This window comes from Arctopsyche grandis, chromosome 6 (assembly GCF_051622035.1).
Source record: "Arctopsyche grandis isolate Sample6627 chromosome 6, ASM5162203v2, whole genome shotgun sequence".
Lineage (NCBI taxonomy): Eukaryota > Metazoa > Arthropoda > Insecta > Trichoptera > Hydropsychidae > Arctopsyche > Arctopsyche grandis.
This window is the reverse complement of record NC_135360.1, coordinates 1,741,360-1,766,293: the sequence shown is the minus strand read 5'-3', so window position 1 is coordinate 1,766,293 and position 24,934 is coordinate 1,741,360. Positions and strand designations below refer to the sequence as shown.

The following is a 24,934-nucleotide window of genomic DNA, read 5'->3' as shown; positions in this document are numbered from 1 at the left end:
ATAAAACGAAAATAAACCTCAAAGGGAAGCAACCGACCAATACATCTACATACATACATATGTATGTACATATATAATGTCTTACTGACACTGCACTCGTTTACTCATTTATGTACATACATATGTTAACTTGTTAATAGTGTTAACTTTTTCACTATTACACCTAGGGGATTGCAAAAATATCGGAATTTACGATACCGGTATTATCGAAATAAAAAAGAACGATACCGGTAAAAAAATTGCTTCCGAAATCCCGAGCACAGCTTGCATGTTTCAGTGTGTTTATTGAAAATTACGCCTGACCCAAATATTCAAAGACAGGATATTCAGGTATAAAACTGTAAAGTAGGTGCGTCCCAGATATAATGATTCGTAGTTTTTTTTTTGCAATTTCGACATGAGCTGATCAGATACCCAATCATCGCTCACTGGAGATGTAAACGAAGAGTCAACTGGGGAATTATTTGCTGTCCATACACTAATTAGAAAAATAGTCCCTGTCGTGTCATTGTACATATAGTATGTGTATATCGTACTGAAAAATGTACCAAATAAAAAAAAATCGACACTGTATTGTAAACATTTTCTTATTTAAATTAAAATTGAAAAGGTATGCGAACTTGAGACACATTTTAAGGGGGCCACGATACCGAAAATGTTACCGAACATTGTATTTACCGATATGTATCGGAAAACAGTAAAACAATTTTACAAATGCGTGTCGTGATAAAATAAAGTGAGATCGAAAACAAATTATACAATATCGCGTATGTAAAATACATACATATATTGTACGCATCGGTCGTTTTTGTAGTTTTTAGCCATGGAGATATCGTTTTCGACAAATAAAATGTACAAATTTGAAAAAAATCGATACTATCGGTATTTCTTTTTTAATACCGGTTTATTTTCGGTCAAATACCGATAATATCGGAATCGGTGCTTTCGGTATTGCAATCCCTAATTACACCATTACAGCAATTCCGTCGTACCTATTTTTTTCGATTCACATTTAAAAATCCAGATTTCCTTCCAGAGTTTGCTGATTTTATATGCCTCAGAAAACCACAAAAACACGATTAGGGATCGATGCTGAGTACACATCAATCAACATCTCGAGGTTGAAAATTTACACGAATGCAATATTTTATTTAAGAAAATTCATACATTGTATATGTATGTATGTACATACAAAGTGTAGATAAATGATTTGATTTCGAGTAAAGGCTTTGAGCAGGTACTCTTCAGGGAAGGATTTTCATTGTGGAAATTGAGGCTTTAGCGTGAGGGAGAGGGGTATCGACATTTGGCAGCTGGTCTCTCCACATTTTGAGGCTTACGAAATAATCGTTGGCGAGTCGAAACTGAACCAGTTGACAATCAGTAGGCAGGCTTTCAGTTCGCGTGAACAATGCCCAAGTTTGCCGACAATCCTCACCAGATATATTACTGCATACTACTGTTCTCTTCTATATAATACATCTACTGCATTGGTTCCTAACCCCATGTGTAATATTTACGACAATTATTGTCATATAAATTCGGAAAATTCTAACGGAAGACGTTCCAGACATTGCCACCATCAATAAAATTGTTTTTCAACTGGTCGACATAAAAACAGTTAAAACTAATATTCGTGTATTTAGATTTGTATGGAATAGAGCAGCTTTTCTCAATCTGGAGTGCGAAAGGGGTCGTTTATTTGTCTATCGATTTAACTGCAGAGATCTGGAGCGGAGCAATGATTTTTTTTGCGCGGAGCACGAAAATTTGTAGTGCTCCACTGCTCCGATATTTTGTTTTATGTATTAGAATTTCTTTCAGAATTTCAAAATTTATGATTTAAGTATGTATTTATGACCTCCATAAACACAGGCAGTGGGGAGGGGCTTCAAATAAATTTCTAGTAAGGGTACAATTTTCGAAAATGAGATGGTATGAGATACGCCAGCCAAAAACGGTAGGGAACTGCTGAAATAGAGTGAAAATAAAAATAAAAGCACAAAATGTGTGAATTAAATGTACATACATATGTACATATGTATGGGAGAGGGAGATTTTGAGAATAAGCGCGTTTGGGAGACGAAGAAGACGAGGAGAAATATTAGGAGAGAAACAATGACATTGTTGTCGGCCCGTCCTGTCCCTCATTCCAATATTGTTCTCCTTGATGGATTCAACAATGTGAAAATGAATTTGTCTAACCTTGGTCAAAACCTATCCATTATGCGAAACGTTTAAATGAGAATACGCTTAGTATTAGTGAAATGAAAATGGATGATAGAGACTCGCCTGTTTCTTCTGCCTCCGTGTCTTCTCCTTCGGGGCTTTTGACCTGTAAGCTCATGTGTGGTGCTACTTTTCTGGTTATTCGTTTCAGTGGTGACTTTGAGTAGAGCGTTTCCGTTCACGTCTCCCATTATCTCTCGACTGTTGCTTTGTATCTTACCCAACGTATCTTCCGAATCCTTCGGCCTGACTGTGGTCTTTTCGTTCTTTGGCTTGTTGATCGCCAACAGTGCATCCGACGTGATAATGTTGGTGCTCGATACGTTCACAATGAGAACTCCTTCTTGCTCCAGACTTCGGGCTATCACGCCCTTCGTCGATTCTGCACTCGCAAATACGCCATTTTCTGCTTTAGACGACGACGACGTGTCACTATTGTCGTTTGAATTTGTCGACATTTTTCCCTTGCCGTTGTAATGGTTAAGCTCCTGTTTACTCTTATCGTTGCTCAAGTAATTGCTTCTGGCTGGATTCTTTAAGTAAAATAAAATAATAATTAGATCAGCGCAGCGGTTCAATTGAAAAATGGGTGTTTCTAAACTTAGGTGTAAACAATCGATGATGATATTCGGTGTATTCTATGTAGGTATTATGTATGTAGGTACACCGAATTAGGAATCCGTGAATTAAACCAGGCGATAATTTTGCCGTTACGTGAAATCGGCAATTTCACAGATTCAGCGTAACATGCACTGTCCAACACATATGTACATATTTATAGTGCAACGTATGTACATACATATTAAATACGTACAGGGCCGCTCTAAGGGGTGATTTGAGGGTGCAGAACACCCGGGCGTTAAAGCCCCAAAGGGCGCCAAGCTCCACGAAAAAAAAAATTATATAAAAAATATATCGACAGCTTCTGTTAAACAAAAATTGAAATAAATTTGTAACATCGCCAAAGTCTTACGTTTTGTGTGCAAAAAGTGTGAAAAAAAAGGCAACGATGGCTTAAATGTAATGCACATTGATATGTATTATATGTACAATGACTAGTATTAATGTTTGTCTGTTTGTCTGTCATTTATGCGTTCCTATACCATTCAACCGATTGTGATGAAACTTACAGGAGTTATTTTGTTATTGTGCCCGCGATGGTTTCTGTAAAAAATCTTCCAAAAATGGGAACGGAAACGGGAAAAACCGGAATGAGTGGAAATGCAACGCAATAATTTCAAATGTTTTTGCGTTTCCACCTGCGTTGTTAGGGTAAAATAAACAAATAATTGAATAACTTCAAATTTTGAATATCTACCTATTTACTTTAATTTGACACATGTATGTATAACGAAAATTTAATTTAAATTTAAGGCGGTGCTAGACATTTCCACTTGATTGGTAATATAAAATTGTTAGGGTTGTTGGGGAAAATAAACAAACAATTTAATTATTTCAAATGTATTCGTTGCCTGCGTTTTTCCGAAAAATGTGAACGGGAACGAGAACGGGAATTGCATGCGTTATTGTGGCATTGTATGCATGCATGCCGGGTTCAGCTAGTATATTAACTATATATACATATATGTATATTCTAATGGTAAGCGAGGTGAACAACGATGTTTGATTTTGTTTATATTATTATTTTTTGAGGGTAGGGACGCACCCGGGCGCCAACTACCCTTAGAGCGACCCTGCATACGTATGCATGTAAATGCATAGTGTGAATGTACATACATACATACATACATATATACACCGTGAAAATTGTACATTGAATAATACTTTGAGTATGACAAAGTTATTATATGTACGTACATATGTATAATATCTTACCAATAGTAATGACGAATTTTTTTTGCCATACATATGTATATAGATTGTGGAAATCTTGTATCAAATGATATTGGATACATGAAATATCAACATTGTGTAAATTGCTCCATATACATATGTACATACATAAACAAAGCATTAAATAAAGTATTTCCATGGTTTTGGTTTACGAGTGAAAGTATGCGGCTTGCCGTCACCACCACCTGTTTCAGAAGGCTTTATAGTTTCACCGTTTTTATACGAATACCTATACCTTTTTCGTACAAAATATGAGGTCGTATTGCTTCAAATAAATTGCACATGTTGTACATATATTTGTATTTATTTGTTACTATGTAGCTGAACCCGGCAATGCGTTGCAAAGCCAGAATAAGGCATGCAATTATCGTTCCCGTTCCCGTTTCAAGTGATGGTTGGAGCTCAACTCGAGTCTCTTCAAAGTCGTGTCGTCATAAACCAACTGGTAACGTGGTTACCAACGAACACCTTTCCTTGACTACACAACTTTTGCGTCGGTTTGCTTCCCGGACATGCATATAACAAATCTTGAAAGTTCCATCGTAATCGGTTATTTGGTTTAAGAGCCTATTCGAGACAGACAGACAGAAAATATTGATTTTTTTATACATATGTAGCTGTAGATAAATACCTTGATTCCAAAAGAGGGATCGTTAAAAGTGTTGTCTCGTGCCTTTTGGTCGACGTCTGGCGTGTGTTGTTTTGTCCTCTTCCTCAAGATATCGGTTAGGCCCTCCTCCTCCACCTGCAATCCCTCGAGGAGCACTTCCTGTTTCAGCTGTTCCACTTCCTGTTGCAGGCTTTTGTTCAGTCGGCTGCTGTCCCACACTTCGTCGTACTTCACGTTAGATATCGCTATGTCTCCCATGAAACTGTCTGGAAACAAGTCAATACACTACACATAAATACCTACTATACGATACGATAATAAACATTCACTTCGTCTCTGCCTCTTAATCATTGTTCTTCTATATCAATAACTATTATCAAATAACTTTGTTTAAAACGCTTCAATTATTGGATTGTACATAATTAAACACAACTCTAAATTGAATCAACTTAAATACAAAATAAACGCTTACTTTCGCATATTATGTTATGAATCACTTATGATATACATGTATGTACAGTCCCATGACAGCGAATTACTAACACCATGCGGATTTTGCAAATTCTATGTTTAGAGCTATATATTGAAGAGTAGGTTCGTAAAATTAAAACAAAGATGTGTTTATAATGATTATACATAGTTTATTTACAATATTAATACAACATATATATGTATTATTAATATTTTGTATGTCCACCCTTATTTCGGAGACACGATGCTATTCTTTTGGGCATACTCTCGATACAAGACGCAATGGTTGACTTTATCTCAGGATCTCCCTGCCACACAGAAATTATGTTTTGTTTTAGGATATTTTTATTGGTACATTGGAGCTTATTTAATTTCATTTTAAGGGTATGCCGGACATTTTCTTTAGGATTTAGATCGGGAGAATTACCGGGCCAGTGAAGGAGCGGTAAATTGTGGTTGGACATGATTTTTTTCACAATTTTGGCTTTATGGCAGGGTGCAAAAATATTGCATTAAGTGCAGGCGATCCCTTTTGTCAATTTTGTTTTGTATAGAGTGCAATAGGGTGTATCGCAATACCGTTATATATTGCGAAGCATTCATCATCCCTTCTACAAAATACAATGGCCCCCGACCTTCCGCTCTAATTGAGCCCCAAATCATGAGTGACAGCGGGTGTTTCACATTTTTTATGACACAGGACTCATTATACCGCTTGCCGACTCGCCTACGTACGTATTGGTGAGTCGGTGTCATCAATTGAATTGACGACTCGTCAGAGAAGTGAACCTTAAAAATGTTAAAAACATCGATTAATTCAATTCATTCAAAAAAAATTAGACAAATAATTTAATTTCAATTAAATTACCCCTTTCCAATCGTCGAGGGTGAAGTGGCGATGCTCATTAGCCAAATTGAGCCTGGCTTTCTTCATTTTTGGCGTCAAAAGCGTTTTTTTAAGTAGTTGTCTGCCATTCATCCCCGCGTCTGCGAAACGGCGTTGTATTGTCCGAGTCGATATTTCGGTTCCGCTCCCGTAAATTTGTCTGGATTTTTTTATTTGTGGCAAACCGATCCTTCTCAACAGTATTTATAATATATCGATCGACTCGAGGACCGTATTTTCGAGTGCCACAACAATTCTTACGCTTGGTGACCGTAGGATTTTCACCTCTTTTTAGTTGGGTGCTAATTTTATGCACACTGAAAACTCTAACCCCCTAATCTTTAGCAATATATCGTATAGAATACTTCCCAGTATTTAATAATGTGGAAATATTGGCGATTTTCTCCATAGATAAATCTTTATTTCTTCCCATCTAAAAAGGAAAGGGGTTTTTTTCACAAGCAATTTAAACAAATAATTAAGTCACATTTAAAAAATTTAAACACTTTAACTTACTTCAATGATATCGATAATATACAGGAAAGCAAAAATCTCTTCAAAACTAACTTTTCTCCCAGTGAAAGCACACGTCTACACCAAACGAATTTCAAAGCCAAACTGTGTATTTGCACTTGTTCGGTTTTTAAACTATTTGTATAAACACTACTCATCCTATCCTTCTCTAAATACATAGAATAGGATACAATGAATGGTCTACAAAAAAAACCAACCCAAAATGTTACTTAAGACGGCGCAGGTACACAAAATAGGGTAAATACGCGGGTGTTAGTAATTCGTTGTCATACGACTGTATGTATGTACCAAGAGAAATTACCAAACTTTTCAAATTGACCGTAAATGACGTTACGTGTCGAGACGTTAGCGATTATTCTGTAGGTATAGAAGTTTACACTTCAAAACGGTAATCGATTTCAATTAAATATTTATTTTATCTACATACATATGTATGTACGTAGTAGCAATAGATGAAGTTTTGTGATCATGCGAAAATTCGAACTCGAGATATTGACTGATTCGAACCCGGAATCGATCACTGGTCACGTTTTCAGGATCTAGAAAAAATGTGTGTGTGTGTCTGTGTATTTTGGGGATTTTTTGAACACGTTTAGTATCGGTTACTGAAATTCTTATTGATACGAATTTTTTGAATTCAATTATTTTCAATGTAATAGAAATTATAAATTTTATACACTGATATTTTTTGAATATTTTTACCGGAACCGAAAGTAGTACTTTTACTCTAGAGAATCGAGGTTTTCTGTGTTTTTCTCAAAAATCCTTGGTTTATTGAACTGAAATTTCATATCTAGAAATTTAAGCCTAATACTAAGTTATCTTTAAAATTTGGTAAGCATCTGTCTACCGGAAGTGGCAGTTTACTCTTGTTCGATTTTTCTTCTTAAACACGTGTGTACTTCATGAAAAAATTCATGTATTAATGTGATGGAAATAAAAAAAAAATCATTTAATTTAATTTAATAAAATTAAATTCTGTTATCGTGGTTTATTTAATAACTTGTGTTATAAAATTTAATAACCAGAAGTGGGATTTTATTCCTCTTAGAAAGGTCAAAAATGTTGTGGCCACTATTCTTTTAACACCCTTGAGCGTATTAAGCTGAAAATTTATATTTGTATTCTTCATGTACTAACTTAGAGCTGATTAGGTTTTGGTCAGAATTCGTAAGCCGGAAGTAGTATTTTTTAAACAATATTTAATTATTTTATTTTGATCTTTTAAATTATTTTAATCTTCTTGATACTTATTGTGTATAATACCGATAGTGATTTTAAGTAATAAAAAAATTTCTAAAAAAATCCGACAGCCGGAAGTAGAACTTATATAAATCTTGTGTAAGTTTCCCTACATTTGCGCTCAATTTGCATCGAAAATTCTCTCATAACCGGTATGTGTGAATGTATGTTTAATTATCGAATTTTGTTTTGTGACCTTCTCAAATACATACATATGTAGATAAAGTCATGGGTTGGTCACATCCGAATTTTTTTTATTGGAGAGGTGTTCCGCAAATATTTCACGCCATTAAAAGTTGAATATTAATTTAACTTTACGTAGAATATATAGGTATCAGGTAATAAGACATACATACATACATATATATGTAATAGTTGGGTCTACCTCACGGGCCGGAATGTGAAATTACCGAAAACGCAAATATCGGAAGGCAAAGATCGAAAATCGAAAGATCTTAAGTCGAAAGATAAAAAAAAAAAGGGTGCATGGTAAACGGTACATACTCACTTAATTTGCGCGAGCAGGGTACAACAGGAACAAGAGGAACAGGCTTTTCCTCCCGTATTCTGCGCGCGCACATTAATACACATTAATATTTTTTTTGAACCTTTGACTTAAGATCTTTCGATTTTCGATCTTTGCCTTCCGATATTTGCGTTTTCGGTAATTTCACATTCCAGCCCGTCACGGAGACCGGTAATTGTTACATATAATCTAATATATAATTTCGAAAGAGACTTTGTATGTAAGTAAATATTGTTGGTTGAAAAATGGTTGGGAACTTCGAAAACAAGTCAAAATTTCTATGACAACATGGGGATGGGGGACGGGGGGTGCCGGGGTTGAAAGCCCGGGGGGGAGCCGAATTCTGGTATAATATATAATACATCTAATATATAATTTCGAAAGAGACTTTGTAATTTTGTAACTATAGTTGGTTGGAAATCGAAAACAAGTCAGTTTCTATGACGATTCGATTGGTTGAATATTTTTTTCTTTGATTCAAAGAAATTTAATAAAAAAATGATAATATTTACTATTAGATTCGCCATGTTTAAGCTGTTTATGTTACAAATACTGAGCGAAGCCGGGTAAAACAACTTGTAGTAGATAGACAGCAATATTACAATATTGAGATTGTTGTATGTATGTATGTATGTTAATGTAGAATATTAATATTTACATAGATGTAATGTACATACATAGATAGAAACGTTGCAGAGGGTTTGTCGTAAAGCTAGGCTACGATGAGTGTGGTCCATTGGCAACTACATACATACATACTATACTATCAGGTGGGCTTAAAATGGAACCCTAGAGGGCTTGGGGTTTTGCCCACAACACCATAAATCTGGCCATTTCCAACCGGATCCGAGTTAAACGGAAGTAAAGCTTGCCCTAGCAGGTGACTAAATCCCCCAGAACGTGACACTCTATTCAAATACACATGTACGTACATATTGTACTTATTATATCTACGAAAAGTCATTATATTATACCCAGTGCTGTAGTGCTAAATAAAAATGAACCAACTCCTCCCCCGCTTTCTTCCTATTATAAAAAAAAATCAATTAAAATTAAGAGATATTCTTACTTGTTGAAATTATGAGTTATTTTCTTATATTTTATAAAAACTTCCATAATGCATCCTCTTCAACATCTTTGATTTTGCAAAGCCCGTGTTTGTGTGTGTCAACAGCAACATTTCCCTTACCAATGCTTTCATTAAACGTCCTTTAAGTTTTGAATGTGCTCAGATTACTATTCAACTGTGGTCATCGAGTGTTTTTAATTTTTTATTTGAAATTTTAGTCAAAATGTATTTTAATTGTACTCGAAAAACAATGTTTATATGAATCAAAGTGCCAGGGCGGCGACCTGGCTCCAACAGAAGTACCAGAACGGCGACCTGGCCCGACTACACCACTGATTATGCCCATATACATAGGTATATGTATGTACATACATATATTATTCATGTGCCATTGCTTCGGACACGCACTAGTGTTGTTGATTTAGATTTGTTGTTGTGGGTTTCGCTGAAAGTTCGTCGAAAGTATTTATTGGTGAAAACCGCATGCGGCCAACAACACCGTTCTCCATAGAATTTGCAAAAATTTATGACGGTGCGGTACAACAAAAAATAAAAATCACAATGAGAAAAAACACAAATGGGAGCGGAGAGCCCAACAACATATAATATGCACCTACCGACACACGTACATATTGTATTGTGTAACCACATTCGTATCAAACAATAAAAATACATACATATATGCAACATATGTACCTATGTATGTATATAAAAATAAATAACAAAAATCCAATAACGGAAGCTCACGAACTTTGTATCACACTACTTATTACTACTTACACTTATGTACATACGTTGAGTTACAAAGTACTTAGAAATGCACTACATGTACTTTATTCATTTTAAGAGGAAACATTTTTCAAATGAAAAACTTTTAAAAGCATCAACTGTCTAGAGAAATGAAATAGTGTATGTGAATATCATAATTTTTCGGATAAAAGTCTCTCCAACAAGTTTCCATTAATCTCTACTATAAACAACACTTACCCATCTCACTTGTGGCCTTTTTGTATTAACTCTTGTCATTTCGATCTTTATTCCGTATTTATTTGTCCCTTGGCAGCTTTTATTAAATCTAATATATACTTTCGAAAGAGACTATGTACGAGTATGTATGTATATAAGTTTTGGGTGGAAGCATCCGTGAAGCTATCGAAACAATTTCGAATTTTCTATGATGTCGATATCGATTTCCGATTTCGTTTTCAATTTCGGTTCCGTTTCCGGAATACTTTTTCAGTCCTGTTTCAGTTCTTTTTTCGGTTCCGGTTCCGGATTCCTTTTACAATTCCGGATCCGGATTCTGGTTCAGTTCCGGATTCCGATTTCTTTTTCAGTTCCGATTCTGGATTCCTTTTACAGTTCCGAATCCGGATTTCCATTTCAGTTCCGGAATAAAAAAACAAATTAATGTTTACTATTAGATACAAATACTACACTGTATGCAGTGGTGTTATTCAATTTTCGTAATAATGAGATCCAACAAAAATCATTAAATATAGTTCATCTAATATTTATTACATAACACTAAATAACCCCGACGATCTGATTTCTTAACGGACGATATTCGATGAAGATCTCACCAGATCATATTTATCATAAATGTATCTACATATGATCAATAAGCTTGTATCAAAATGAAAATAGTTTGTATAATAATGAAAAAAGGTGTAGATTAAACGAAAATATTCCAATATCAATAATCAAAACCAGAAGCCGTTAAAACGGGATCTTGGATCGATACTTAGTACAAACCAGTCTGCCATAAAATAAAAATGTTGACCAAAAGTATGTATTGTATCCACATACATATGTATGTAGATATGTAGAATGATATTATGTATGAGCGTTGCAACAACGAGTATGCGTATGCACACCTGGAATGAGCTTTTCCGACTGAATAACAATATAATATGTGTACGTATATTGTACATATGTATGCACATACATACATATTGTAGTATATTTTATACAAATGGAATTGCTCGCGTTAAATTTAATTTTTAGCTGTGGCGTTTATCCGTGCATAACGAGACATCACACGTTAATTAAAACCTCGCAGTTTGAAATTTCAATTGCCAAAACTTTCAAATTATGTCGCGAAAATCAACAATAGGTACATTTAGGCAGGGTGAAATTGGAATTATTTTCTACAGTTCATCGGAAAATTGAAAATCAACCGAACTTTTCACTTATCGGTTGGTTACGGGCCAATAGGCAATAATTGTTGAGGCTTGATAATCAACGGGGAATAAGTATGTACATATGTATTATATAAGTATATAGATCTTTTCTTAGTGTCCCTTCATTATTATACTACTTAAACGATCCCAACAGAGTCCCAAGTCCCTGAATTGCACACATTTTCAAGGTTTTTTTTAATTAATTATACATACATATGTACATATGTATAGGAGAGATAGGCAATAGTCGGATGACCCGAGTCGGGTCACGGTTACTTTCGGCCAGATTAGATTGCAGTTCAAATGCAAGCCACTGTTTTTCATTTATAGCGATGCATCCGAACAATGACCGTCGCCAATTCAGACAAACAATTCTCATAAGATGGAAATAATTTTGTATGTACTGTTATGTACCACGCTTATCAATGCATGTACATACGTAGTTTCACACAATAATCAAATTCACTTTCTCACATTCATATTGTATATGCCAGTAACAAGTCCATTAAAATTCCTGTAAACGGATAGTCAGATAAGACAGGAATGCCGGACTTTGCCCAACCCAAAAAATAAAAATCATTTTTATATGTAGATCACGATTCGATCACATAAGTTAGTCATCACCATCGAGACTCGGAGAGTGGTAGTAATTAATATCGACCCCGCAAGTGACGGTCAGCACAGCAGCAGAACAAAGTGAATCAAAATGAATTAGTGAAACAAACTATCTACGCATCTCATTTTAAATTCATCATCGTTACATAATTAAATCTGTAGTTTTCGAATATATCTACCAATAACATAAATGTTACGTTTTTATGATAATAAAATAAATCTTGGTTTGATAACCAAGTAATTTAAAAAATATATAAACTGTGTTTTAATTTTGTATATGTATGTATAATATAATCTTGGAACATGACAGTGCATATGTATATTGTGTATATATCACAACGTAAACATTCCCCATATCGGATTCTCCGTATCTCGAAAGTAATTACATTACCATTAAACTACGGTATCAGGACGCGGAGTCGGAATTAAATGTATTCAACGATGAAGAAAAATTATTTGTGTCGTAATTACGAAAAAAAAATAAACAAAAAACGCCTCAGTGTCAAATTTAATTAAAAAGAGAGAGGGTTTGAGAGGGAGTTTTTGGCAAACAAGAAAGGAGCAGTGGTTGCGTTGCAAAGCTTTGGGGTTTTCCAGTTGCAGGAAAAGCTGGGGGTAATAACGGGGTATACGGGAAAATCGCACACTGGGTTTTTCACTACGTCTCGGGAGAAAAAATCGCAATCTTTTCTACTCATTGTCTCGCGCCGTTTTTCTTGTCTCTCCCTTTTTATTTTTCTTGTACTTACTTGGCTATACGTTCTCTACACGCGAATGCGTTACAAATAAGACTTTGTACCGTAAAAGAGATTTCTGTCGTTCGTTCATATCAAAGACCCTTTTTTAATCACCTCTGTCGCTACATTTCCGATGATCATTAAAAATTGTATCCACAAATAATCGCATGTATTTTTGAGCTTCGTACATAAATACATATGTATGTACGTAAGCTGTAAAATGGCAACAAACAATGGAGAGGGCTCACTGAAAGAGGTCGTATATCAGGTCAATTGGTAGAAAGATAAGGTCATTTTTACGAAATAGCACTATGTGGTAAGAGTAAAAGTAAACAGGCTTTATAGTAATAAAAGTAAGTGGTTTGAAATGTATGAGGAGATAAGCTGGAAAGAGTCTCGGATGTACTCGTGTTTGCGTTTACGACTTATAAAATGAACGTAAAATCTTACGTAGAGCCTTCATATATAAAATACATACATATATTCATAATGATACATACTATAAGTACATATGTACATATGTAGATAAAATATTTTCGTAAGATCGGGGCTTTTAAGATGATGGATGGATGGAGACACATTTTAAATATTACATTTATTATACTTACATATGTATGTACGTACACATTCCACATAAACAATGTTTAATTATGTTGACTTTATGACTTTATCTATGTATTTGAGGAATATAATAAGGTTACAAAACATTTTCATTTTCGATACAAATTGAGCGCAAATTTATGGAAACTTGCACAAGACAAAAATTCTACTTCCGGTTGTCGGATTTTGTTCAATTTCTTTTTATTACTTAAAATCACTATCATTATCATACACAATAAATATCAAGAAGATTAAAACAATTTAAAAGGTCAAAATAGAATAATGAAATAGTGTTTTAAAAAAAAACACTACTTCCGGTTTACAAATTCTAACCAAAACCTTATCAGCTATAAGTTAGTACATAAAGAATACAAATATAAATTTATCTCTTGTATAAAGTGATTTTCATCACATTGATACAAGAATTATACTTGAATTTTTTCGTGAAAAGCACACATATTTAAGGGGTCGAAAAGAATAGTGGAAGAAGAGTAAACTGCCACTTCCGATTGACGGATGCTTACCAAATTTTATACATAGCATGGTATTAAGATTAAACTTGTAAATATATAATTTTAGTTCAATAAACTATAAGTTTTTTGAGTAAAACAAAAAACCTCGATTCTCTAGAGTAAAAGTACAACTTTCGGTTCAGGTAAAAATATTCAAAAAATATTAGGGTATAAAATTTGTAATTTCTATTACATGTAAAAAAATTCAGTTCGATTCAGTCGGTAGTTTGGGAGATAATTGAATTTTCGCATGATCACAAAACGTCACAAAGCATCTATTTTTACTATGTAGGTACATATGTAGATAAAGTAAAAAGCATTGATTCCATAAATCCCATTTTTTTCGACTTAACTTTTTTTTGAAAGAAAGTTCGCAAAAATGTTTGTAACAACGTTTAGGTTGGGTTAATTAATCAAATACATGTGTCTATTAAACTAGTGTACATATGTACATACATACATATATGTATGTACAATATTTGCAGAATTAGCACATTTATCGTAATATTTGTATGCATTTATGTGGATATACATATGCATATGTACATGTATGTATGTATGTAGTTGTGTGTACTATGAAAAGAGTTGCACATGAAATCAATCAATCATGTTTAATGTCAAAGCACACACAGGAAATTGCCTTCGACGAGATTGATGACGCGTACCTATGAATCCGTACTTCCATGACTCCATTTCGATTTTAGTATTTCACTCTATTATACATATGTAGTTTTGTTGGAGTGTTTCACAACGAAATAAATTTCGTATACAAATATGTATGTATGTATTCATGACAACTTGTAGCTTGAAAATTGTCACTCTGTAATGTTACACAACATTACATACACATAACAAATATACATATTATATTATATGATATATGTACAAACAACATCAACAATAATCCTTTTAAATGAGAATTTTCCCGACGGGAAAAAAATCATCGTAATTATTTTTAAACGAGGACGTGTTTAAACAGATTATATTTGTATAATGCGGCCTTTCAACCTTTTAAAACGAGAAAGCTTCATTTAGAATAATTTTAACATTAAAGGGGATGATTTTTTTTCGTGGTTATTTATCGCTGAGCGTGTTTGGGTCTCTCACCTGGATTTACATTCGAGGACGACGAACTCAGCAAAATTTAAATTAATTATGCCAACCCTACGCAAATATTTTTCAATTTAAGCTTATTGTCAAAAGAAAAACATTGCCAAATTCTTACTTATTTGACACTACGTGAAGCGTATACTATTCTTGCAATTAATTATTTTACACACGATGGTTTTCAACTGATCCGTTTAATTGCTTACTTATGTATGTACTTAAACTCAAAATCAAAAATGTACGTAAATTTATTAATGAAGTTTTTTATGTAACTATTGTTGGTTCTTAAATAGATGACGTCGTCGAACAAATGAATATTCAAACAAATTCAATAAAATGTTTACTATTAGATTGGCCTTGTTTATATTATACTAGCATTATTACCCGGCTTCGCTCGGAATTTGTAATATAAACCGCTTAAACATGTCTAATCTAATAGTAAACATTTTATTAAATTTATTTGAATAGTTTTATTTTATATAAATTTATTTGAATACTCTTTTGTTTTTTTTTATTAAATTGACTGTCACGAACAAACAAACATATATAGTAAGTCTCTTATAAAAAAATATATGTACATCGCTCTCGGCGCCCCTTAGGGGGCGGAGCCCTAGGGCTTCGCCCTCGGTGCCTACGCCCCCGGGAACTTCGAATCCTTTGAATCGGAAAAAAGCGAATTATTTGTTCGATGACGTCAGAAGAATAGACTGTCGACTATTAATTAAATTGACGAAAAATACGTAGGTAAATACAAACATACGAACAAACTTTAGTGTTTTATATGTAAGATTACAAATACCGAACGAAGCCGGTTAGCACCACTAGTAGTATATGTATATGTAAATACTAAAAGAAAACTGTTCAAAATTGTATTTTTGAAATCGATATGCAATGCATAAATAATAAACGAAATGGTGTTCTGTCAGATTTTGCACAATTGATACAATAACGGTAGTATAAATAATGAATCTGCTATCGAGGCTGCAACCTCTAAAATCCCTACAAGCCCTTTCCCATCCAAGTAGCGATTGCACACGCTACACTACACGTCCTTTTCATATATGAATCTATGTATACATACATATGTATGTATCGACATTTGATCTTATTGTTGTAATCAATTTTTCATATAAAATGGAATGAGAATGGTTTGAGAAACGCTTCCGTGGCAAATCGGCCGATGCCAGTTGGTTGGTACCTATTCGCCTACTGTCGCCTTTCAGTTCATTCGATTATTGATTTAATTGTCTGCAACGCTGAATCGGAAAATTGTATTACACTTCGTTTCTAAAAGAACTCAAATGGCTACATACTAGGTATATATTATATGTACGTACATATTATATTTATTGCGTATAATGTGTACGATCGTGCCAAAAGTTCATCTGCTATTATAAAATAACGCTTTCACTCTGAAAGTTGGATTCGACCGAACGCCTGGGGATAATTGATAGTTTAATGGTTAAGGATACATACGAAATTTCACACGTTTAAATATACATCTATGTATGTATGTATGTATATATGTACATATATAGATACATATATACATTCCAACTACACAAGTATTCATTTTCAGTTTTAAAATTTGTGACAACTGACTACACTAGTCAACAGGTTCTGAACAAAATCTGACAAAACGAATTTTCATTTTCATCGCAAAAAAGTTACCATTTCGTTTGTCATTTATGCATTGCATATCGATTTCAAAAATACAATTTTGAACGCAGAAAAACAGTTTGTTTTTACTATTTATATATTACTAGTGTTTTTACCCGGCTTCGCTCGGTATTTGTAATATAATATGAACCGATAAAACATGTCCAATCTAATAGTAAACATTTTATTAAGTTTATTTGAATAGTTTTATTTTATTTGAATATTAATTTGTTCGATGACGTCACGGATTTTCGAACCAACAATAGTTACATACAAAGTCTCTTTCGAAATTTTATATTAAACTAGTGGCAATACCCGGCTTCGCTCGATAAATGGAAATTAAATGAAAACCATGAAAAAAATTTTAATTTGTTTTTTTTTTTATTAAATCCATATATGTACATATGTATACATATTTGAATAAAAAAATGTATTATTTAACTACCGATTAATCACAAACGTCTTTGACCGATCCAGCCAATCAGAAACGAATTACAGACACCGTTTTAGTTATACACTAGTGTTGTACCCGATGAAATATCATCGCATGGATGTTGGCATATAAAGTTATTAATTAAAAAAAAAATAAAGTAATGTGTCGGTTATGTGTTCGATCCGCACGTGGTCGAAATTTTTCAGATACATTTTAAATATATTGTAACGTACGCCGCGGATTAAGCGAATAGAATCCCAGAGACTGTGACCGTTCAAAGATTATCTGTAACGGATATCTGTTAACGGATTAACTAAATGCATACCGTGCGACTGGTATAAGTGGGTTTTAAGGATTAGCGACAAGCTAAGTGCATGAAACAATGATTGCACTTCTCATACCGTGGGAATACATATCCGAATACGTGACTATACAGTAGGTAAACAGATTAGACGTCCTGAGAGACCGTGAGACCGGTGTAAGTGGTTTTAGGGATTAGCGACAAGCTAAGTGCATGAAAGCTAAACAATGATTGCACTTCTCATACCGTGGGAATACATATCCGAATACGTGACTATACTGTAGGTAAACAGATTAGACGTCCTGAGAGATCTACCCCTTATAAGGCGGTACGTAGGCGATATCATGGCATTCTGGACTTAGCCGTGACACTGCGTGTATCTCCTTAATCATCAATAAATGCTGTGAAACGACTGTTGGCTTTTACTTGGATCCTCCACCCACCCCGACGCAACAATATTTAATTGTTTAATATGAAAAAATGGTAAAAACTACCTACCTACCTACCTATATATAAACAATAGAAAAATTAATTAATTAATTAATGATTTAAATAAATTTTCTCGACTTAGCGCCGCCTTTTTGCCTAGAGGATACATTGTTTTTTTTTCATTTGTTATTATATTCGTATACGTTTTGTTGGCATTGGTTTAGCTGTGACATATATGTATATGTACATATGTATCATACACACACATATGACACACAGCGTTATCTTACATAGACACACAGACAGACAGAATAGCGATATTATATATATGATTGTATGAAAAATGTGGTTTTTGAGACCGGTAAAATTTCACGAATGGCGCTGCTAAAAATGCACAGTTATGGTGTGATTGTTTCGTTTTTCGTGTGCGATTTTATCACAGAACCGACTCGTTTAAATAAAAACAGAAATGTATAAAATTTGGGAAAGCTGTGCAAAAAAGTACGGGCGGCTAAATCCTCATATAAAACTTTAGGGCAGACGTAAATTCGAAGGGTCAAAACTAATAAGATGATATGCAATATTTTATGGAGAAATTTAATATAAAATCCTCGCTTGCAAGATTTTACTTATGTATGTATGTACGTAAAATAGTAGGATGATAAATTGCGAGATGTGATGTTCGTCGGTTGATTTGGAATCAACCGGTTGGGATTGAAGAACATGTTTTTCGATCGTGGTGGGGTAAAATTTAGGGTGCGTTGATGAATGTCACAATTTAGCTTAGAGCGTTAACCCTTAAAGCATTGGATTTGCATTTAAAGCCGGTCACCGGATGAGCCAGATCACGCTCGACAAAACATTCTTGTACCCACCCTTACGTCCTGCCGTCACCCACCCATTTGCGGTTAAATCTACAGCTTCATTTGTCTAACCCGACACTAAATTAAACTAATTTACTTTTTACCCTCATTATTTACACAATTGATCAACAAAATACTGTACCTACGCCAAATGTATTGTTCACGACAGATTTCTTCTCATCGATCGGCACCCCATGCAAATACAGGGTTGCCAAATACCCCTATTTGAGTGAAAAAAAATCCGATTTAGAATTTCAACATGAAAATACATTTGTTTCATAGTTGTCCGGTTATCTAATATATAATTTCAAAAGAGACTTTGTATGTACATATGTACATAAGTACATATTATATATAAATATGTAATGTTGGTTTCTAACATCGAAAACAAATCGAAGTTTCTAATGATGATTCGATATATATTTTTTTCGATTCAAATAAATTTGATAAAAAAACAAATGAATATTTACTATTAGATTCGCCATGTTTAAGCTGTTTATATTAGAAATACTGAGCGAAGCCGGGTAAAACAACTAGTGAAATTATAATACATACAAACATATCAGTGGTGTGCGGTGAATTTTCAACCAGGGGATGTTGTTTGTATTGATCAGTTGCTATGCTAAGTATTTAAATAATATGTACCTAACAACCTAATCTTAAATGAATAGGGCTATCCCTAACTTAACCTAACCTAAACCTGACCTTTAAATAAATAAGTGTTGGTTGCTAATTTAACTGATCACTTATTTAATAAATTACTGAACATTAATCTTAATTATTAACTGATCAATTTAGTTATTTTTAATTCACGATTCATGAGACAAAACGAAATGGAGGATTACGGACAGGATCAAGTGCAAGATATTTAAATGCATCGATTTTTATTGTGCATATGTGTTCGTATACATATACATATGTACAAATGTACATATTGTACAATAAAAATGTAGACGGTCGGCGAGTGAGTTACGATCGAAAGTCCCATCATAATACACCGTTCCAATCTCCTTAAAAGCCTCATCCGAAATTGAACAATATATCAGGTGATTATTCGCGTGTTATCTCGGCCAGCGGGAAACTCCGGATACTCAGGTGGACTCGCTCTAAACTAAATCATGACCCATTGTTCTATTCATTGTTCCGCCAACAATATTTATACCCACCCACCCTTTTGCCAACTTACTTGCTAATTTTACCTCTATTCCTATCTATCTATCTACTTTTACTATACATTTTTTTTTTTCTCTTTTTTTTTTGAATAATAACTGACGATGTGCTCGCTGCAAATTTGGCCAACTCGAAACAGATTCTGTGCGTGACTGAATGAAACCATGCTTATTACTTATGTACATATTATATGTACATATGTATATAATATGATGCGTTGCGCTGTCGTTTTAATCCCGAGACTTTATCTAGTTTTCGATACCTGTACCAAATCTAATCAGCGCAACGGGAAAATCTCGGCCTATTTTCCAGCTGTATCGCTCGGGGCCTGCGCGCAAATTGTTTCGCCTCCAAACCCTTACAAATTTCAATTTCGCCACACAAATTCAATGTAAAAGTCAATATAGACTCAACAAAAAAATAACTAATAACAATCATAATAAGAAAATAAATACTACATATAATATTAACGAACTGGACTGAACTTCCTTCCTCCGATCGATATTATTTCCTCCGCCTCATTAACCCTTTATGGCCTTTGGTTGCCGACATATTTTTTTTTCACTAAAACTACTCTTCAACTTTGTGTCAATTAATCATTATATCGGCAATTAAATTCATTACAAATATATACACACTTTCTTACGTACGAGGTACGAGAATTTCAACGAAAGATTTTTATTTTCAAAATGAGCAGTGACTTACTTATTTAATTTATTTATATATAATTTTAGCTATTAGCTAATTTACAAAAAAAAAAAAACATTTCAATAACTTATATCTAAAGTTCTATATTTAACTTATATGTACTGTTCCTCACCGAGGTGTCTCTTTGCTCCTCGCAAGAATGCATCCATGGTCTCAGAAGACCTGATGCACTCAGGGAGGGCGTTATACATTAGTACACCCCTGTGAAAGACACCCCCAATTATTAGTGAAAATTTGTGCTTTTGGATTGATAAATTGAAAAAACGGGTGCTTTTGGATTGATACATGATTTGAAATAAAGTTACAATATGAATAGTAATAATTAATCGGAATCGGACTGAATCAGAATTTGGGAATCGGCTATGCCAATTAAATTATGCAATAAAAAATAATAAAACATCGAAGTCGAAATTGAAGTTAAGATCGGAATCGGAAGGATAATATGAAAAGTACGTATTTTTACATCGCATGACGTAAGCAATAATTTATGTTTAATTTACCAATCCCAATACCCACAATTGTGTATAAAAAAACCCCGGTCATTGGCCTCGCAACCTTGAATATTATAAATTACATATTTATTTATTTATTTTATTACATTTTAGACCAGGAAGGCCTTGCAGGTAAACCCTAATGCGCCTTCCTGGCCAATTACAAACAATGCAGCATTTATATTACACAAAAGTCGCTGAATTACGAGACACTGAAACCTCGCAAATTAACGAGACATCTATGAATTGTACATACATTTTATTGTACATTAATCATACTCAAACAGTGGTGACATAGTAGGTAGGATGGTTTTTAGCCAATTTGATGTAGAAATCAGATAAATTCAACAATGAAATCACAAATATCCAAGTCTGACCAGTAGCATTACAGATTAAATTCATTCTAATCGAGGTCAACTCACGGGATCGAACCCGGCGACCTCTCGATGCCATGCTGCTAGTTATATACATACATACATAAGTATATACATATATTATTTAGGAAAGTTTTGTCGGTCTACACGTATATTTAGGTACCTACATATAATACATAAATAATTAGAGGCGGTCATAAATATCTTCCGCTTGATCAATGGTTGCCGAAAGGGTCGAATTAATTACAACGTTGAAGTTCACAGGTGACATTGAACGCATTTCGGAATTTCGGAGAATTTTCCCCTAAAAACACTGAAAACAGTAAAGATTGACTTGACTTAAATGGTCCAGCATCGAGCGTGACGGGGAATTTTCAACAACGGGTGTGTCGACAAAATTGACAATGTCGGTCAATGGATGAAACTTCCCTTGTTATCACTTTTCCTTTTTGAAAAAAATATCCCCTGTTCCCCTGAGTTATACATATGTACTTATATGCCGGAATGAAAAATTTGAAGAAATTCCAATAATACGAGAGCTCGGGGTCGTTATTGATATTTGCGTGGATATTTAACGGCGTTTAACGATCACGGCTCATTTGGCGATTAAGTGCCATTAGTGCCGTTTTTTGCATACCTTAACGAGGGTCGAATAATGCGTTTTTGTTTCCCGCCCCCTCTCCAAGGAGGACGACTATTAACTCCTCTTCATCCCTCCCTCCGCTCAAACTTTGATGGCCCAAAGAAACTAATAACTCGAGCGATCAATTAATATCCACCGAGACTATTAATTTCGTTACACATACATACGTACATGGTAAATGTAAAGCAGTGGTTCTTAACCTTTTCAGTCGAGAAGGTTAAGAACCCCCTTGAAAAATGAGTTTTGAAATCTTTAATTAAGAAAAATACATTTATTGCAAGCTTTTTTTCTTAGCCACTTGATAGGACACTTTTAACAAGGGCTTTTGAATTGTTGCGCCTCATAATTTTGTGATTGTACCACTGGCATCATATCGAGCCTTCTTTGATTTCAAGATGTTCAGACTATGAGTTATGACCTGCACCTTCAACACCATACACATTGTTTTTTGAAATTTTGATGGTTTAAGATTGCAGTTTGAAAACATCTTGGAACATAAGATGCATTGAGGTCGTCGTGTTCCATATTTTTCTGTTGTACAAGTGAATCCCTAACCAACATAATCCCTAACCACTGGCGTTTTTTTGACATGGCGGGGTTTACTACGGTCAAATAATAATTAATAAATAATAATAATATGTACTTCAAAATTTTGCGAGAAAAATTCTTACGTTTGTGTGATCATTATATCCTATTCGGGCTTTAATCACTGAACAGTTAAGTATGTATTTGTTTCTGCTTTAAAATGGTAGATAACGTTTGCAATCCAACTTTCGTATGTGTATATCTATCTATCTATTTATATATCTATAGATTTTTGCTATCTGCCACTGCCACAAAAACAATTGTAAACAGTATACCAGTGGAGACGACGGTTTGCAAATTCTGAGAAAACTGTCATTATTTGCGAAAAATGATAAGAGAGCTTGATGCAATAACCTACCATGAATTATAGTATTTTAGTTATAGCTACACTTTCGTCACGAAAAAAATTGACCGATGCCATCGAATATTAAAATAGTTTTCAAATATCACAAAACTAAATTTATATTGTTATAAACGCCTCCCACACCCCCTGATATGCCTTCTGGCACCCCCGGTTAAGAGCCACTGATGTAAAGGAACTGTTGAATGAGCTTAAATGTATGATTCATGTTAAATGTGTGATAGAAGAGAGATACATATCTGCGTTCACGGCGATTAACTTTGAAAACGTGTAGTAGAAGTAGAGATACATACATATGTATGTATATACATAATATACAGTACATATATTATCTGTGACCTTGCCCTGCACCAGAACAAATCTTCAAACACTGATAACAGCATTTGTATAACATTCGTGTTGTACTTTGAGGAAACTAGTCTGGTCTTTATCGCTAAATTAACTGGGTCACAAAGTTTATATTATAATATATTTAGAAACCGTATTTCCTATGGAGCAGACCTAAATTTCACGCGTATTCAAAATATTTCGGATATACATATATTCGGGTATATATGTATGTAAATAATTTTTTATTCCACCGCGTTGTTTACTTGAAACTGAAACCTAAATTCTCAGCTTAACTTTGAGATTTGGATTGCGCATTTCAGTGTCCGTTTCGATCGTAGCTTTGCCAACGTTATCTTTACCAATCTATGTAAATTAATGTATGTAATGCATAAATCGCCATTTAACCAGATTATATCATGTATCGGAATTACCCGACGTTTTTCGGATCGGTGAAATTTGAAAAAAAAGTCTCTGGGCCATAAAACAGCTTTTGGACAGAAACGTATTATTAAATTGTTTATATACCTTTATAGAATTATAGATTAATGAATAATTTAATTTAATATCTTAAAAATTGTTATTTATTATTTTTTTTATATTATTCATTAATTTATAATTCTACAAATGTATATAAAAATATAGTTTGTGTGTGTGCGTATATGTATATTTTTAAAAATTTACTACTTAATGTCCATAAGACAGGGCTGGTTTATATACATATGCACATATGTATGTACATACATATTCACTTTCATATGTATTGATGAAAGTGGACGAGATATTTTAATTGCAAGACAAATATAATTGTTTTTAGTGTACATGTGTATTATACTTAAAATATCATTTAAATTAATATCATAAAATATAATGATAAGCCGATATTTAAATTTTAAAACAATAATACAAAACACTCATATTGTATAAATATGTATGTACATATATTTATTTCAATAAGTATGTTTTTTCAATTAATTTGATTCAGTGAAGCTTTTTCTTCGCTATTTGTTCGGAAATCAATAGTTTTTCATTACAATCATATCGGAGTACAGGTACGAACAATTAATGTAACGATACCATAATAATAATAATATCAGGTAGGAGAGAGAGAGAGAAATGAAAAGGATATTTTTGATTTGTGTCATCGGAAAATATCAAAAGTATGTCGGAGTGAGCTTTCATCGCCAGCTTTTTTGTAATGAAGAAAGTATGTATATTTGTATGTATGTACATACAAACATATTATATAATGACATCTTGCCGAGATTTTCCCGTCTGATATTTCAATACACGTCACATTTCGTTTATTGTATGTGTATACCTATTATATAATATAAATATATTATACTATACATAAATAAGCGACCCGAAATTCACACCTTATTTTTATTTTCGATATTTTACATACATATATT

General features: G+C 33.7%; 1 protein-coding gene across 2 annotated transcripts in view; it reads right to left on the bottom strand.

Annotated features, from left to right (window-relative positions):
* Positions 1-24,934, bottom strand: part of tok (tolloid-like protein 1 tolkin) — a 75,134-nt gene that overhangs the window by 11,381 nt on the left and 38,819 nt on the right. For both annotated transcript variants that reach the window (XM_077432152.1, XM_077432153.1), the window contains exons 3-4: positions 4,715-4,959; positions 2,293-2,762 (exon numbers count right to left, since the gene is read on the bottom strand). In XM_077432152.1, coding sequence (XP_077288278.1) covers positions 2,293-2,762; positions 4,715-4,959 — 715 coding nt within the window. The remainder of the gene's footprint in view (positions 1-2,292; positions 2,763-4,714; positions 4,960-24,934) is intronic.